This window comes from Sinohyriopsis cumingii, chromosome 2 (genome assembly GCF_028554795.1).
Source record: "Sinohyriopsis cumingii isolate HCF-2022 chromosome 2, ASM2855479v2, whole genome shotgun sequence".
NCBI lineage: Eukaryota > Metazoa > Mollusca > Bivalvia > Unionida > Unionidae > Sinohyriopsis > Sinohyriopsis cumingii.
In genome coordinates this window covers 134,369,718-134,388,867 of record NC_142962.1, presented here as the reverse complement: position 1 = coordinate 134,388,867, position 19,150 = coordinate 134,369,718, and the positions used below count along the sequence as shown (strand labels likewise).

The window sequence follows — 19,150 nt, the reverse complement described above, 5'->3', positions numbered from 1 at the left end:
TCCAGCCATTTTTATTAGCATGGTATGTTAAACACCTTTCAAAGCCCTAGGGTATTTACTTTTTCCTACAGGTTGGGTGGGCATGACGTCACAAGCATAGCGACCTACTTTCTGCCATATTGCGGAGGTGAAAACAATTGCTTAGTAACAGTACAGTAGCATTAGTCATGTTCAATATGCCAACCATTTTAGTTTACCTGTATTTTGTTTATTATTTCTGTTTTCTGTTCATAAGTGCTGCACAGTCTTCTGTAAAAACAGGATATAAAACCACGACTGTGTGTGTTGAATATTGTTAAAGACGTAATATATTTTAGGTTGATAAGGGTGATAGTGGTGTGTACGTGCCAGGAGTCTGACGTTTTATCAACAAAGTACGGCGAAATCTCTGACAACATGAAATCACCTTATCGGTAATATAAATGAACGCAAGGAGTGCAGGCATGACCACAACCCTCCACGCGATTCGACTTTTCTCACGCGTCTTTTATCGCTTCAGAATCGTAAGAAGACCGAAAAACTACACATATACATTCAAAATACAGTGACGTACGCATAACTCTCGGACGATCATGTCATGAATCCAATCCACCGAATTAACCTATATTTTGACCATTACGGTCACAAACCCTTTCTGTTAGAATCCAATTTGTTTTATTGATTTTCTAGAGGCTGCCACCAGGTAGCATTATCTTGTTGTTTGTACTGATGTTTTTTTCATAACAGAAAATAACAGTGGAGAAGAAAATATGATACTTATATGAGAGATGTACTATTTATTATGATGATGATGAAAATGATTGAGAGAAGAAGGGGAAAAAAACAATAGGAAAGGAGAATATATTACCAATAAGGTGATTTCATGTTGTCAGAGATTTACCGTACTTTATTGATAAAACGTCAGACTCCTGTGGTACATGTCACGCAGATGTGTAAACAAAAATATACGCCAATTAGTGTCAAGGTAGTTTGAAGGCTGTTTGTTATATAGTTTGTGTATTGTACACTTTTCATTTATAAAATGAATATAAATGCAAGGTTCATAAGATCAGTTGGCCATTCTTGCAATGTCTTACGTTTGCAAAGAGATGCTGGATAGCGATGCTAATGCACGTTATTTACAGAAACTTTAAAGTTGTGGAAATTAATGATTGTCCTTTTTAAATTTCCAGCAAATATTTGGGTAAATAACCCAACAAAATGGCCTGAAGTGACTTGGCCTGATATATGCAACTATCTTACAGATACACCTGGCAAGTTTGTTTTTTAACAAAATATTTTGTTGAAGTAATTGAACACCCTTTTCTCAAACCTATTTTTCTTTAATTAAACTACATCAAAATCTGAAATTTTCAGTTGGTATTACTTGTGATCCTAATTATTTTTTGAAAGTTCTCATTAATTTATATTTTTCCATAAATATTATTCTTTATTTGTCCTATTAAACCGTGATTAATAAGTACTCAAAGTTGCGTATTTTTAAACCTATGTACATTTATCCACACTGCGTTTATAACAATAATTGCAAATCTTAGGCATATTTTAAAATGTTGTATAAATGTCACCCACACGTTCCTGAAGTCACCAGAACAATGTCGGTCATTTTCACCTCAGCGGTCATAACTATGCACTGAAAATGCCCGGATGTGAAAAAGTGCCCGGATTCCCGACCCAACCTATCGCCAGTGGTTTACATCTGTGCATGCCTGCTGCATTTGAGCATCCTAAGATGGCAACTCTATCCTTAGACTGTTTGAAACCTGTGAGCACCCTTCTTCATCCTCCGTTGTTAGCATCCTTCAAAGTGTGCATCACCAATATAATGCAATTTCATCTGCATTATACACCTGCTCAGGACTGAGGTGCTCACCAAATACAAGCTTATGAAATTTGTCCACAAACTCGACAGCTCCTTCGCAGTCTGTGAACCATTCTTCTCCACACTTTATGCATGGAAATTCCATGGCGCTTCTTGAAACTTTGAAGCCATCCTTCACTATAGTCACACTCGTGTTCTAATTTAAGTTCTTTTTTAAACAACTGAGCCTGGTCCATTACCATCCTGCCTGACAAGTCCACTGTCAAACTGACGTTGTCAAAACCATTCCATCATCACTCGGTCATACTCAGTACTCTTACCATCTTTCAGAGTTTTTCTAATGTTCATTCACTTCTTGGAATCACTGTCTGAATAGAATTTCAATATTTTGTGTCTGCTTCTTTATATCGTAAACAGTTGATCAACCAATACCATATATGTCACACAGCTTTCGCATGGAAATACCAGAGTCCAGTTTTTTCAACAGTTCTACTTTATCTTGTATCGATATTGACTGGGTTTATGCTCGACATCACCACTGACACTTGCATCATTCTTAGAAGCCACTGCTAGGGTTAAATGTAAGTAAAAATAAGCTAAGAATCGCACAAAATACAAGTGTCACCACCAACAAATGCAGTGTATAAACAATTCGAGTGCACATCCAGTAAACTAATTTAGAGGTGTCGATAATTTAATGCGCCCTCTGGTAATTTTGTATGGACTAAAAGAGATGCCGGACCATTCGTTGCCGGAAAATCGGTGGTTTACCTGTAATGCACAATTTTTCATGATGAGGTGCCTTTAGACAATAAATACTATTAAAAAACTAGACAACTGATCTACTGCTGCAATAAAATATGCACAAGTCATTAAGGATTCATGCAAACAGCAGTTGCCAACATGTGTAAAACATTACAGGTGAGGACACAACATAACAATGTTTTAATGAGCCGTAAGTACTGAATTAAACAAAATCCTACAAATGATTGTTCCTGTTGATGTTGTATAAGATTTTTTAAAGTTTGGCCCGAGTCAGCTGACTTTATCCAACGGAGATAATTACAGATCAAGTCAGCTGACTTTATCCAACAGAGATAATTACAGACCAAGCATTTTCCAGGTTAAAGAGCTTGATACACTGATTGATAGTCTCAATCGCTGCTCCAGAGATACCATGACAGTGGATACCTCCTCCAGGACCCTTCTCATAAATCCCCTTCACAAGAGAATCCCTTATTAATTTAACTCATTAACCCCTGGCACCCCATTTAGGCATCAGAAGGTAGTAGCCTACTTCTGAACTTTGTAGCGTCAAGATCATTCTAGATTACTAAAGTGGGTGGTATTACTCAAAAGTAGGCAGATGTAACTTTAAAATGATGCCAAATAATCTGGACTTTTCAGTCACATTACAAAGTAATACAAAACACAGAGGGAAAATACATTATCCACGGGCTAAACTAAAATCTCATGCAAGCCTATTTATTTGGATGTATTCAGAAGTAGCCCCCAAAATGTGTTTACTACTCGCATTTCAGGCGAAAATGACAAAAATCTCCAGGGGTTAATGAGTTAACAAATCTACTATATGAGGGAGGAAGGGGAGGGGTGTTGCTTCATTTGACAGCTCTGACTAAAAGAGTCATCACTGCCTGAATAACTTTGTGGCAGGAGAAGACTTCTTTGAAAGTGTCTGAATCCATTTTCTTTCTATTTCTATTACCATTTCTCATCAGATTAAATGAACACAAAGAAGCACGCAGAAAGTCAAACAAAAAAAAAAAAGAATTTAGAGAAATACTTAAAATTCCATTGCAATTACAGCCCAGGATATTGTAAGGTGTTGGCATTAATTACATCCAGGGAGTGTTGGTTCATGGCAGGGGTCCTGAACTGCACACAAAGAAATGCAATTTTTCACTACACGCCCCCACCCAATCATAAACCATACTACCAAATTTTAATCTGGAGGCAGAAGTTCTTGATTTCAAGTTGGTAAAAAAAATGTAAAACACATTTCTCCCTCTGAACCTGACAAATTTAGATATCAATGTTAGCATGACCGCTCATCAGATCAGCAGCTTTTACTAATTGCTATTAACATTTGTGTGATTTACATTTCTGCTTAAGAAGGTCTCAAGGCAGAACTCTCCTTAACTAAACAAGTCAATCTTTGTAAATAAAATACTGAAAAACATTCATTATAAATCTTTTGATGTACCTATCAACCTATAATTAATTCAATACCAATCAGAGTTCAGAAAAAAAACACTCCTCCCAGATGGTCTTGGTCTGCATGACAGATAGATTGATTACTGACTCAGGTCAAGGGAAATAAACTGAATCTATAATTGATCGGGGAAAAGTTTTGACCTTGTTGATCATTATCATTTAAAAATATTGTATTTTCTCATTTCATCACTAAAAGTATGCAATTGTATTTCATCTACTGGCTTGTATGCAGATGACACCACTATCAGATGTACTAGAGGTCTTCCTTCTGATAACCTTCCTGATGTAATGAAAATGGCATGAAAGTAAACACAAACAAGACAAAAATATAATGATTACTACCACACAAATGAGAGCTAAACTGTAAAATAATATTCTGAATCACAAGTTGCAATGACATGTGGCTACAAATGGTTACCCACAAAAAAATCCCTGGGGTGATGGTAGACAACAATTGGCCAACATAATAGATCAACCCAAATCTATAGTAGTTAAGCAAGACAAGGCCATATCTATCAACTAAAAATAGGCTAATATATTACAAAACCTATTTACATACCATATTAAGACAATAATCATGTTATTTGGAAAACATTTTTGACATGAATATTTGCAAATCATTCCACTTGCAAAATAAAGCTTGTTGACTCATTCCGGATAATGCTGACAACATTCTGAATGCAATAAATATTAAAATGTTAACCATAAGTAACCAAATATTTTTCAGAAAAGCTAAACTTATGCACAAAGTCTGAAACAATATGGCCCTATTATATCTCTAGGAACTAAAATGTTGTGTTTGAAAACAAGGCAACAATCCCAATGTCAGATCAATTTCAGCTAACTGCCTTTGTATTCCAAAACTAAATAAAGACTCCCTAAAAAAAGTTGTCAATATTCACAGCACCTAATTAGGAACTGAATCCTAACAGAAATTAGGACAAAGTGCAAATATAAATGCATTCAGTTACAATCTAATTCAATTGATGAAATGTGGAACTTTTGATTTTACAAATATATCACATCTTAAAAAACTAGTCTCAAACCTCAATATCAGTCCGAAGTTAAGCTGACAAGACAAAATCCATTAAAGTTACATTGAGCTATGAGACAATGTCTGCACCAAATTGCATCAATCTGATTAAAATAAAGACAAATCGATTTCCAAGCTCCCAACAGCAATTCCATATTAGCACTCGATTTATCCCTAATAAAATCTAGGTGATACATTTAGATTGTTACGAGTCAATACTGACGGTTGTGGTTGATAATCAGCATACAATATGGGACAGCAAAATACATGACTTCCAATGATGTAGACTCGGTTCTGTCAAGTTTGGGCAAATTATAATAAACAATTTTGAAATAGTAATAAGTTCAAAGTTTTTATTTTTATGTAACAGCAGCTTCAGTACTTTTAGCGACAGTGGTCTTATCTGGCAGGGGATCGGCATCATTTGTACAAATGAAAAATCTTCCTGCCAGTGTGCTTCCTGACAAATTTGTATCAAATTCTGTTTGGTAGTTCTTGAGAAGTCATTTAAAGGGTTTTTATTATTTCTAGCAATTTCAGCCATATCTTACGGCAGACTGATATCATTTATATATATGTTGAAGCTTTTCATACCAGGATGAACTATGGCAGATTAGTCAAAAATAGTCTGTAGATTAAGGTAGTAATTGCTGATGACCATTAGCTCATTTGGCCATATTACAGCCAGGGGAGCTAACAAATGACAAGTTGCAAAACATTTTAAACAAATTTTTAAACAACCCCTATAAACTGTACATAATCACATGCATAAATGTCTTTACACTATTATTTATTCAGACCATGCTAAGTGGTTGCTACTATCTGTATGAGGGAGTAACCTCAACTATACAAATACATGTTTAAACAGTCAATTTAAACCTTAAAAAGGATAATGGAATTTATTCAAGTGGTAGCTCATTACACATTTTTATCTCACTGCACCATTTTGGTCATTACACTATGTGCCTGTACAACATGATTTCAATGAACAAAACAAATTTAGAGGAAGTTTTGAACTGACCCCTGGTAAGAATACATGATGACTATTGTATGAAGACACCTGTGCATGAGTTCCTTGTAATTTTATGGCAGTTGTTTCAGAGAGCTTTGAAATATTTTCCACATTTCATTGTTTAGTCAAGCTTTAGAAACTTAACAAAAAGTATCTGCATGTTCTAACTGCAGCTCATTAAATATTTGTTCTTATTTGATATTACATTAATGTAACTGAGGTACTATCAAAATTAATTAGAGAATACCTAGTTTCTGCTGTGCCCATTTCAAGTTCTACATGTAAGCCATTAACAAAATATGGATGCTTTGGTAGAAGTCTGAGTATCTCCACTTTCATGGGCAAAAACGTGGTTAAAGTACCTAGTTTGGTACCACATCAAACCACATATTTGACCCATATGACTTCAAATTTTTAGTAAAGTTTTAGAAACTAAAAAATTGCTTATTCTAGTGGCAGTCTATTAAATATTGTTACCTATCAGCAATTACCATACTGTAATCAATTATAATTACTTGCAATACATAGTTTGGAGTCCTAGAGTACAATAACAAAAAATGAGTACATAAACTTTGGAAACCAACCATTCTACCTTTGGGTGGGGTGGTGGAAAGCTTGGGATTTTCTTGTGAGCTATGACATTTTTTTCTGTTTTACCTGAAGGCAATTTTTTTGTCAACTAATATAATGGATGCAACAGGTTTTTTTTCTATGAATCAGAGTGAGAATATTTTTTTAGAATCATTTGTGTATGATTTATATTTTTAAAAAATCCCATCCCTCCCTCCAAATTAAATGGTTGTTACCTTATGCATAAAATGTTTGTGTAGGTCTCGCATATTTTGGTTTAATGTATGGTTTAATTTAAGAATTGTCCATAATTACACACATGTACTTAAATGGCTATGGCACTGATTAAATATGCAGAACTTAAGCCAATTCAATATGGACAAAATGTAGGTCAGTTGATCTAATTATGGTATTCCATCTTTAAATTATCAAAGCCAGAGTCTGTGAAAAAGTGACTTGTATTAAAATTTCAGCAGAAAAGGCTGGTAATGTTAAAGATGCAACACAAAGAACTATACACTGCAGTGATCCAATGTTAGAAACTTTGGTACTCACTGAAATATGGGTGCATGCCATGAAAAATGACTACTTCACCTTTATCTTGTTCCTCTTTCCTTTTCTTTTTGGTTGACAGTTTTAAAAGAATCCATTTTACAAAGAAAAAGAGAGCAGCACAGAGACACATGTCTGCTGCAACACAGCTGTCAACAGCACAACAACATCTTAAGTACAACAATAAAACAGTGCCCATAAATCCAATCAGTCATTTTGGTTAGCCACTGTCCATAAGTCATCACTGAGGTAAAAAAAGAAAAAAAAAAAGCTAATCCTGTCCAGCTCTAAGCAAGAAAAGTGAGCAGATGTCAACTGCTCTTGCTGGTAGATTGTGGTCTGCTGTTAAAGCATGCTCAACAATGTATTTTGAAACAACTTGAACCTCACTGTAAGATGGCTGTCCCATTCTCAAAATATGTTGTTGAGCTCATTTGCATAACAGTAAATCAAGTTAAGCTTTCCAGCCCCCAGAATGAACATGCACAGAGTATGCATGAAGTTCACCCACCTTGACCTGTTTGTTACATACAGCCTGATACCAGGCACCAGAAACACTTTGTCTTTGCCCCATAATCTTTATGCACTGACAGACTCTGGAGTAAAAAAAATTGTTAACAATATGAATACAATTGTTTTCAGTTTTTATATTTGTTAAAATTTTATTCCATGATGTTAAATTTGTGACAAAATCATGAAAAATGAGAAAATTAAATTATAAGGAAATATCCCAAAATATGGATCAGGATTTTGAAATTCAATGAGAAATATGCAATTTCAACAACAAATGAAACAAATAAAATAAATATCTATTATCTTGGACTAGATGAATGTTAAATACGGTGTAAGAAATATTAACAATAATTTACTCTTAAACTTTACCAAGGACATAACAAAGACATGCCTGAATCTGTTCTTATAATTAGCCCCCCCCCCCATGTTTCCTATTGCACTGGTTTTAAAATTAGGATAGACAGGTGGTTTATTGTGTTTTTTTTATTAAAAAATATTTAATGTTATTTTTTTTAGCCATGTTAGACAAAAGTGCTAGTTTCAGCAATGAGAAACAGGGATGGTCAGCTGACTGGAAACACATTTTTTGGTAGGTTTGACCTAAGCACCAAGGTGGGCAACATTCTTCTACTAGAATGCAGTTTCCATATCAGAAAATGATTTTCCATAATGGGTTAGGGTGTAGGTCAAGGGTGGTTAAAATGTCCTGCAGGCAAGATCTTGCCTATGACCTGAATTTATCCATTAATTAACATCAATCATATGGTGTGGCTTTAAAGATCACTCATCCAGCCAGCACCTTTGAGTAATTTGAACTGTTAAAGAGAGCTCTCTTATTTTTGTTTCTTTTTCTTCTTCATTTCATTCTCATTTAGTTTCAAGATGTCCTTTCCTTTTAGGGTGGCAGAATCACTAACTTCAGGAATTTTGGCCCATACAGGCAAGTTTCGTACTTATATTGTTTTATGAGGTCCAAAGTTGTCAGAAGACTTGGTTGATTAACCCATTTTATCCTGTTTACCAATTTCAACTGCAGTGCCTGATTCCTGTTGTTGTTGTTATAGGGTTTAAAGCCATTTGTTCAGCACAAGATAGGCTATATATGGTGGCCAGTATTAATAGTGGAGGAAGAACCTGGAAAACCCCTGGAAAGAACCATCGACCCACAAGAAGCTACCGGCAAGCTTTCTCACATACCCACATTGGCTGAGCCCGAGACTCGAACCCACGCAGACAGGGGTGAGATGGTAGTGATCCGTAACGGTGAGCACTTTAGACCACCTGATTCCTGAGAAGCAATTCTAATTATAATAAAATGGAGTATCATACAGCAGAAATTGTGATGACCTTCACCATGTTTACTAAAAATGTTGTAACACTGTTATTTCTTTTTTAAAGTATATAAAACTATGTATGTCTGAAAAGGTAATAAAATTTGCAACACTGTGATTAAGTTTTGTTATCAATTACCAATGTACATGCTCACAACTGTATTTTGAAATATGACTTAAAAGAAAAAGAAGAAAAAAACTTACCATGATGTTCAGTGAATCTTTTGTTCATGAAGATGAATGAAATGCTCCTAATAGTACGTGAACGAAATAAAGATAATTCTATTTCTAGTATTTTGATCCAAACTTGAAGTGTCTAGCACTGCTAGTTCAAAATTTATAATAATTTTACTAAAATACCTGGAACAATTTGTTAACTTCACATTCTAGAATTTGTACTTCAGCGTTCAGTTTCTCTTGAAAACTTGTCACAAATTAATCCTAGAAGTCTTTCAGTAAGATAATGGTAACTAATCTGTACAATTTTTGTCAAATTTTGAAGTCCACATCATCACTATGTCAGTAATAACAATATTACTTTAATGGTGAATAAAAATGTCCACAGCACATTGCAAAAAAACATACTTCATTTGTAAAACTGCCAATTCTACATCAGTTGTTGTCTAAAACACAGTTTTTAAGCATTTGTACACCTAGTAATGTGTTTTACCTGGCATGTTGTATGAACAGGGACATTGCATTCCCTGCAACCAAATTTTGTCAACCCTCTTCTCTCTCCAGGTTGAGCCTCCAGTGAACATTCATGACAGTTTTTTTCTTTCTGTCAAACATTTTGTCAGTGGTATGTTGCACTGTTCCTCTGGTAGGCTCTGGAACGAGTGCAGCAGCCTAAATTCCACCTCTAAGTATCACCAACCAGAGATGCAACTAAGTCCTCCAAATAGCTCTGAAATGTTGGCCACACACTTTTGACTTTCTCTGGATTTGTGTCCCATTCAATCACATACACATTGTACGCCAAAGTTTCCATTAGGTAAAAGAAAATTTGACAGCACCATTTTTTGGACAGGTGATGAAGAAGATAGTACCCAACCATCTGGTCACAGAGATCTACTCCCTTCATGTTTTACTCGTAATCCGATAGCATTTTGGGAACTTCAAACTGTTGCTGAACAGCCATACCAGAACGTCTGTTTACAAAGCCACGTGACGATGGGTCATGAAAATTTGACAAGACACAAACAGCTTTTGCATCTTGCCAAACACAAAATGTAAGTTCATCATTCTGTGCGACTTTGTATTCATGTTTCTTCAGTTTCAGCAGTTTTTGGCAGCAACTCTTTTGACAACCCCTTCCTGTTGTTACACAGGCCACAGGCCATCATCCCGCTAGTATGCAAGTCTCTCAATAAATCTGTACTTGTATAAAAGTTGTCAAAATAGACTGTCAGATTTTTTTCAGAACATGTGTGAGCAGAGATCCATTACCATTCTGTAAGCCAGCCCCTTTTCTTGCCCATCTTCTTTGCTGGTGTATACCTGGAATCTGTGCATGTATCCAGTTGAGCTGTCGGCCATATTCCATAGTTTCCCCATTTTGTTGGCTTTGATGGAAGATATTGTCTAAAAGAGAGTCTTCCTTTGAATTTTACCATGCTTTCATCAATAGTTGCATTTGTTTTGGGTATGAAATTTGATGAAAATCTCTGGTCTAAATATTCCAGGTACGATTTTATTTTCTTTAATTTATATGGTCTTCCCTCTGGCTGAGGTTCTGCAGCTTGTTCTTCATTGTCATGGAGATGCAAGGATCTCCAAATCTGATCAAAGTTGTCACAAGACATGATTTTTTTTGAAGGATGTGACAAATATATACTTATTTTGTTGCCAATAATTGTGTCTTGATGGAAGATGAATTATTCCCATGGCAAAATATAAGCCTATAAAGGCCTTCACTGTGGGAATATCAACTGGCATCCATCTTGGTGACTTTGCGGGGGGGGGATTTTTTTCTACCCTCCTGTTCAGTGTAATGATTTGTTTCATCAACAAGTTTTTTCCAGATAAATCATCCCAAAGTAACTCAAAGTAATGTTGTGCATCGGCTTCTTCTGGGTGTTGAACAGTTGCCCCTTCTATCAATTTAAATCATGGCTGAAATATCCCGGACCCATTCCTCTTGAAAGCCTTTAAAGTCAGCTTCATTCTCCGAATCACTGTCAAAAAGTGCATAAAGCCATGCATCATCTCTTTCATCAACTTGATTCAATTCTAACCCATCAATTAAGTCAATATTATCACCAGAATCATCCAAATCATCAACTTCAAAGTCGCTACCCTTGCTACGAACATCCATGTTTACATCTGAGTTGTCATCATTTTATCAATTGATTTTCAAGCCAACAATTTCTTTCCCAACCATGTTTTTTTGTTAAATTTCACTCCACTTGCGTGCTTTAACCATTTCCTGTGTTGGTGAAGAAGTTCACAAATATTTGTGATGTATATAACACATATTTCTTGAGACACTACACACATACATAGTAGAGTATGACCGTAGTCGTATTCAGGATAAAATGGGATACTACAACCAGAGGTGTATTCAAGATAGAATGAGGTATTGCGACCGCAGACATATTCAGGATAAAATGGGTTAAGTCCTTAATTAATTAATTTGTCAGTATCATTGACAAATACACTGATTGAATTTCCAACCGTTGCTATTTTGGGATATTGTTTACAATAACAGCAATGCATCTGTCATTTCGAGTCAACGAATTCAAGACATGAATAATTATCAACCCCATGTGGATGATAATTTGTCTCTTTCTTGTGTCATATTTGATATTTTTTGCTGCCAGAGAGTCTAGCTTATCTCTCTAGAGTTCACTCAGACTCAATTTCAGCCATATTGTTTATCCATCCACTTTCGTTTGACTTTTTCTTCTCTGAATCATCCTTATAACTTTCCTTGCAAATTTAATTTAGTATACTCATTTTTCACCAAATCGAAAAGATTACCCCATCTGATAATGGCTTCTACTAAAGTGATCATAATGCACTTTATGTCATTTAAATGCAAATACAGACTGCCCCTTCAGCATAAAGCAGTAATAGTTTTGCTTCAAACACACTATTGCTCATTAAAGCTGATCGTCTAAAAATAAATTTAAAAAAATGAAAATCTAAATGTTGTTAATTAATCAGTTGATAAAGGAGACTAATACTTATGTCAGTAAAGTGCCATTCATGAATTTCATTGCATTTACTTGGATATTGAAATCAAAGGGTAATCTGCTCAGAGTTGTGTAAACACAATAAAACAAGGTAATTTAAAATTCTGCTAGCTAATCTTACTAGATTTGTTTTCTTTGCTATGTTTTTAATTGGCTGATAATTTGGTCACTTAGCCTAATATGTGCTTAAGCGGTAACAGAAATAGTGCACATACAACAGTTATCAACATCCACTTAGTGCAGTATTTGCAGGATGTACATGTGTAAATGGAGGGTACATGCAGATTCAAGCATCCTGTATGCTCAGAGTGACAGATAAAAGTAGATACATGTAATGCAATTAAAGTATGAAAATTAGCACTTTCCCAACATGTTTTAATATAGGAAAAAAGCACAGTCCCAGACTAATGAACTGAAAATTTTGTTTGTCCGACTCAAAAAATGAATAGTCTAGGACATAAGGTAAAAAAGATATATGGGTAGGTAGGTAGGTATGTAATTTTTTTTTCAAGCACTATAAAGATTATACTGATTAGTATATATATATAATGTACTAAGTGATTCAAGTACTGAGCTAAACCAGCTCAATTAGATGCACCAATCAATTTCATGAATTAGAAAAAATGTAAACATTATATATATTATAATAATTAGTATATATTTTGTACTAAGTGCTTCAAATACTGGGTTAAACCAGCTCAATTAGATGCACAAATCAATTTTATGATTTTTTATTATTATTATTTTTTTTTTTTTACCAGGGAATGGGTGGAAGTGCTAGAGTTTGCAGCAAAAAACAGCAACAGTCAGCTGACTGGTAACACATATTTTTTGTGTTTGGCCTAAGGCTGTGGTATTTTATGAGTCCAAGATAATCCAATATTTCCTCTCATTTTGGGGTTTTAAATTAAAAATACATGTATGTATGAATCTGCATGCTCTTTGTGTTCTGATAATTCCCACTATGGAATCTATAATGCTTAACATAAGTAAATTAGCAATATTTTTTTCTTTCATCAGAGTTAAGTATTTTGTAACAACAGCAGCACTTTTTCCACATTCAATTAAAGGAAATATCCACCATTTAATTCACAACAAAAACTTAAGTTTATTGCCTGTGAAAAATATAGCTAGGGCAGTCAGGACTTTCTCCAAATTTTATATAATTAAATTTAACTTTAGGTGCTATACTCTAGTTAATATTCTACAGTCCTTGCTGATGTTCCGGTCAAGTGTTTGAATAGCATCCTGTATCTACTGTATAAAGCCAACATCTAATGACATGTACATTAGAATCACTATATGTTTATGTACATGCACCTACATTATTATGATTCTGAAATTTCCACTCTTTTGTTGCACTGTCAAGTTTGATACAAACATTTTGACTTGCACAACAGCAAGACATGATGCCTATTCCACTGACATTAATACCACTCTAATTTCTTTCCCAATGTTCATTTTATACAGTCTGGATGGCACACTTAATGAAGAAAGTCTCTTTAGACAATTTCAGTTTAACAGTATCACTCTGATTTATTAATTTCCTTGAAAAAATCAACATGTTTACAAATGACCTATTGTGAAGACTGGTTATTGTTTATTGTTCCAATAAACAGAAAGTAGTTGGCATGAGGCAGTGTAGCCAGTCTAATTAACCCATCAGTCCCCATCAGTCAAATGCTCAAATACACAAAATCATATATAAAGATTTTAATTAACAACTAAGAACATTAAATATGTGGAGATGTGCAAAATTTACATGGACACATAATTCATATATCAGTGGGACATCAGACATTTGTTTATACCATTGCCACAAAAAAATAGCTATTCTGTTCAGTAGAGATTTAATAAGAGTATTTATACAAATGTCCATCTACACATCACAACAAATCTTTTGGTGAAAATCCCATGCTGTTATAACATTCTATGTAGGAAGAGTAGCAAAGACAAGATTTTGAAGATGGACATCAGATGGGTATCATTTTTATTTAGGAACCATCATAAGAAGTCATTCAGTGAAAATACCCATGTTAATATGACCATCCACACAGAAGGAATAGCAATAACAAGATTTTCAAGATGGCCACTGAGGTAGCCCTATGTAATGTCTGAACAGCACCATTTTCGTTTATGATGACAGATTATCCCATAAGCTCATCTGGTCAATGATCAATAGAGCTAAAAATGACAACTAACCTTGGATATTGTGCTTTTTACTGCAAATCATGACTTTGCACTGTATCTCCGCTTTTCAACACTATTGTCACTTACTGTTAGCAGATTCTTATTTTATATGTTGTAAACTGAACATAAAGAGACTCATTATAAATCATTTACCTGGAAACCTCCACAAGTTCCTGTAATTTCTTACTGCTTATTTGGCCATGTTGAGAAAAAAAATTGAGTAAACGGGTTCTGCAAATATTACAGTAAAATGTGCTCACATGCTGTATTTTGTAAACTGATGTGCATTCATTCAACATGTGACAATGAACATGCTTTTGAAAAGTGGATCATTTATCAGAACTGCGAAAGTTTGAGCCATACGACTTTTGGAGATCCAGATTAAATCCATTGGGAAAGGAGTGGGGTTTGCGTGGCAGTGCTGGGATGCTAGGTGAGTTGGTAGTGGTCATGTCACTCTTACCTTGTACTTCCTGTATCTGCTGAATGCCCTGACAGAAGTCCTGGTAGTTGACCTTGCCCTTTCCCTCTGGGTCCAGAAGCTGGATTATTCCTATCACCTCCTGAAATAATAATAATAATAACAATAATACTACAGTTCTCCCTCGTTATAAAACAGTAGTCAGTGTTGTGTACCAAGCACCGTAATTTTATAAATATATATATATATATATATATATATATATATATATATATATATATATATATATATATATATATAGTAGAATACATGTATATATTGATACTAGCACGATATTGGGAACAGTGATATTGCTGGCCCTGTCAAAATTTGTTAAAAATGGTGGTCTGAAAAGGAAATGAAGGGTATAAGACTGATCTTCACCTTGTTTTCTTTCAACCCTTATTGTTTTACACTAGTATGATTTTGGTCATGGGGTCCATCATATCATCATATTATATCTGGAATCAAGTTATAACAAGGGAAAGCTGTAATAATAATAATAATAATAATAATAAAACCTTTAGCAACTGCACTGGCTTGCCACTGCACATCCAATGCATATTCTAACTCCAAACCCCTCCTACTCAAGGCTGATACTCAGCCCACCCTACCCTGAATGTCATCACATAGTCATGATGCAAACTCCATATACATAATGCATCTTCTGCTATAACTGCATATATAAAGTTTGAATAAAATACCTCAAAATGTCAGTTCTGTATATTCGATCTTTAACCCCTTCCAGGAACCTCTGGGTTAATAGCCAAGGATGACATTCCTCTCAAATACCATTACCATCGCACCAACACAACCACCAAGTTTTATGAAATTCCACCCTGTGGTTTATTTGATGTGATAATGGCCAGTTGAACTCTGGGACAGATGGGAGGATATCACAAAGTCAGGGATCAATCGGAGGGTATCACAATCATGCATAAGGATAAAATGTTGTAAGATGGTCAATATGAAACTGGCAGCCAAAAAATGTTCTCTTTCCATAACATGGTCCATGGAATGAAAAGCTTCTACTCAATCTGGAGCTGATCAAGAAATCTCTCGGAGTGATTTCTTCTGATAAATTCAAAGTAACAGGTAATTTGTACATGTATACTTTATATATCAACAGTCTGAACATACCTTGTTATTTTTTGCCCTGTTAATCCAAGACAGCCTACATCATATCTGATGACAAAATAGGTTGTTGTATCAAACACTGATGTATCATTTCTAATACACACAGTATCTATTCACATGCAAAAGGGCTAACTCTCAATAGATCAATAACAATTAAAATATATGAAGTCAGTGCTGACTCCATGTTACAGATACCTTATTATCAATCAGGTATTTGATACAGATGTGCTTTTAATCAATAAATTCCATACAGATTTCATCAACATACCGTTTAGCAGAGTGGGTGGAGCATGCAACTGAGAAAAAAATAATATGCACCTGGGGATGTTTTGGTAATTGTAATTAAATCTACCACTGTTCCAAACTTTGTAGGCCAATCAGAATGGCCTGGGGATGGGGGAATTTTTTCTACTTACAATAATTAAGCAAATCACCATCCTGATATTTTGATTATCGAGATATAGTAGCTAATCAGAAGGGTCTGGGTTGTGTTTTGATACTTGCAATTAAGCCTAACACCACTCCAATGCTTTGAATATTGTGACATATGCCTTTCCAAGTGATATAGAAGATGCCTAATTAAGCTTAACATCACTCCAATGCTTTGAATATTGTGACATATGCCTTTCCAAGTGATACAGAAGATGCCTAATTAAGCCTAACACCACTCCAATGCTTTGAATATTGTGACATATGCCTTTCCAAGTGATATAGGAGATGTTCTGGAACTTACAATTAAACCTATCACCAATTCAATGTTTTGACTATGGAAGGTAAAGTCAATCAGCATGATCTGGAGGGGTTGGGGTTGGCACTTGCAATTAAGCCGATCACCACTCCAGTGTTTTGATTACTGAGATATGGGCTTTCGGAATATTCTTTGGGGACATGGGGGGTTTTCATATTTACAACAATGTTTATCGCCACTCCATTGTTTTCACAACCGAGACAGGTTAATCAGAATAATCAGGGTGAGGGCCCTTGCAATTAAGCCTATCACCACTCTGATGCATTGATTATAACGATACAGTAAAACACCAGTCTTGCAAGACCAATGCCATGTGAGTCTACCTGTCTTGAGAGACCATATTCTCAATGCACATATTTATTAATTATATAGCATTGTGACCTGTTATGGGAGACCACCTGTCTTCAGAGACCATATTTTTTTGGCACAAGAGGTGGTCTTTCAAAACAGGTTCTCTTGTATAAGCCATTCATAATGACTGGGGCAGGGTCAAACAATGAAGCCTATCAACACTTCAATCCTTTGATTACTGAGATACAGTTAAATCAGAATGATGGCATGGGGGTGGGGGTACTTATAATTAGACCAATCACCACTCTGATACACTGACGACTGATACAGGTCATTTATAAATATTCATTCATTTTCATTTCATAATACATAAGGTGAGAAAGTGAAACATGAAAATAATAACTAAAGAGTAAAATAATTTTCTCCTCAAAGCACACTGTCAGCAGTTTATCTTTCTGTGTACTACTCATAAGGGCCTTGTCCAGCTGAAAAACAATTAGAGTGCATTTATCACATGTTCACGGTCTGGAGGATTTATTTGACTTGCATCCATCATGCACAACACATGCAAATAAAAATGCTTAATTTTCAAGTGCAGGGTGTCAAGCAGATTTTGATTAAAAAATATATAAATATAGTAATTTCTTCTAAAAAAATATAGCAGTTCTAAAACAAATATAGGAATTTTATGGAAATTACTGTGAACTTATGTGTTTTTCTGTCAGTTATTAAAACTGAAAATGATAAAATCAGAAATGTATCATTATGTTAACTAACCAGCATTTTCCATTATGTTTAACAATGTTTCATATTACAACATGTAACTACCAAACCTATTTTTTGTGGTTGTACAATACCCTTTTTCCATCTGACATTGTTACTTTTCTTTTGTTTTCATTAATACCCTTCCTAATAATTGCACTTTTAAAGCAAATCATATTAAATTTGTAAAGTATGATTATTTTGAAATCAACCTAATTAGATGTATACACAGAAAAATATGTGGAATTACTAATCTCCAACCTAATTAGATGATTACACAGAAAAATAGCAAATACATGTACATGAACTGATGGAGCTGTACAGGAAACCAGTTTGTGTCTGGCATTTTAGATTTCTTTACATAATTTACATGCTAAACAAACACAAAGTTTTACCATAATGATAGTCCATTGATAAGTATGAACAAACAAGAGACTGTTGAAGGGGCTGACACTCTACTGCCTAAAAAGTATGTCCAGGTATCCAATCTTATCAACTGCTTTGTGGTGAAACAATCTCCAATATTTATCAGTCACAGAAATATTTTCAAATTGACTGCAATTGTGGCCATGTCAGATCAGCACCATTCTGATAAAGAACAAGCTAGACATCATTAGAAGTCTTTTATGGTCACAACTCCTGTCAGTATGACCATCCATTCAAGAGTAGTTACAATTAATGAGATCCATAAAAAATGACCTCTTAGTATAAGTGAGGACACAACATACATGACGGAACTGCAAATGTATGTGTGTGTGTTGGGGAACATGCTTGGAACTTACAAAGATACACGGGTATTATGAACTAGATCCTACAAAACTAGATTGAATTTTAACATTAATAGATATTAGATCTTAAAAGGTCAGTTAAAGTGAATGAACTGAAATCAGACTTTGATATCAATCAAGTTGTTGACATGCAGTGCTCACAAATTTATGCATCAGTATAGTTTGAGTTGCCTACCTCTTGGATTCAGCACATATATCAATCATAGCGAACATAAATGAACTGACCATTCATAGCTAGAATTACACTCATAAGCCACCCAAGTCATATCCATCATTATGTTTGTACTGGTAAATTTCTCAAGATAGCAATTTTAATGGTCACAAGACTGCTATCAGCATATGGTAATTTATACAATTCCACCGGACTCCACATTATCTGTGGATTTGCAAGTTATCTGGGCACACTAAAACAAGGGAGCAGTTTACAAGATTTACAAGATGGCCATCATGGCTGTCATATCCAATGTAAGACTGACAACATTTAAATTCAGGACCAACTAGATACCATACGA

General features: G+C 34.8%; 1 protein-coding gene across 1 annotated transcript in view; it reads right to left on the bottom strand.

Moving 5' to 3' along the window:
* Positions 1-19,150, bottom strand: part of LOC149805885 (lethal(2) giant larvae protein homolog 1-like) — a 327,641-nt gene that overhangs the window by 300,097 nt on the left and 8,394 nt on the right. The window contains 1 exon segment of the mRNA XM_089950631.1: positions 14,916-15,015. Coding sequence (XP_089806757.1) covers positions 14,916-15,015 — 100 coding nt within the window.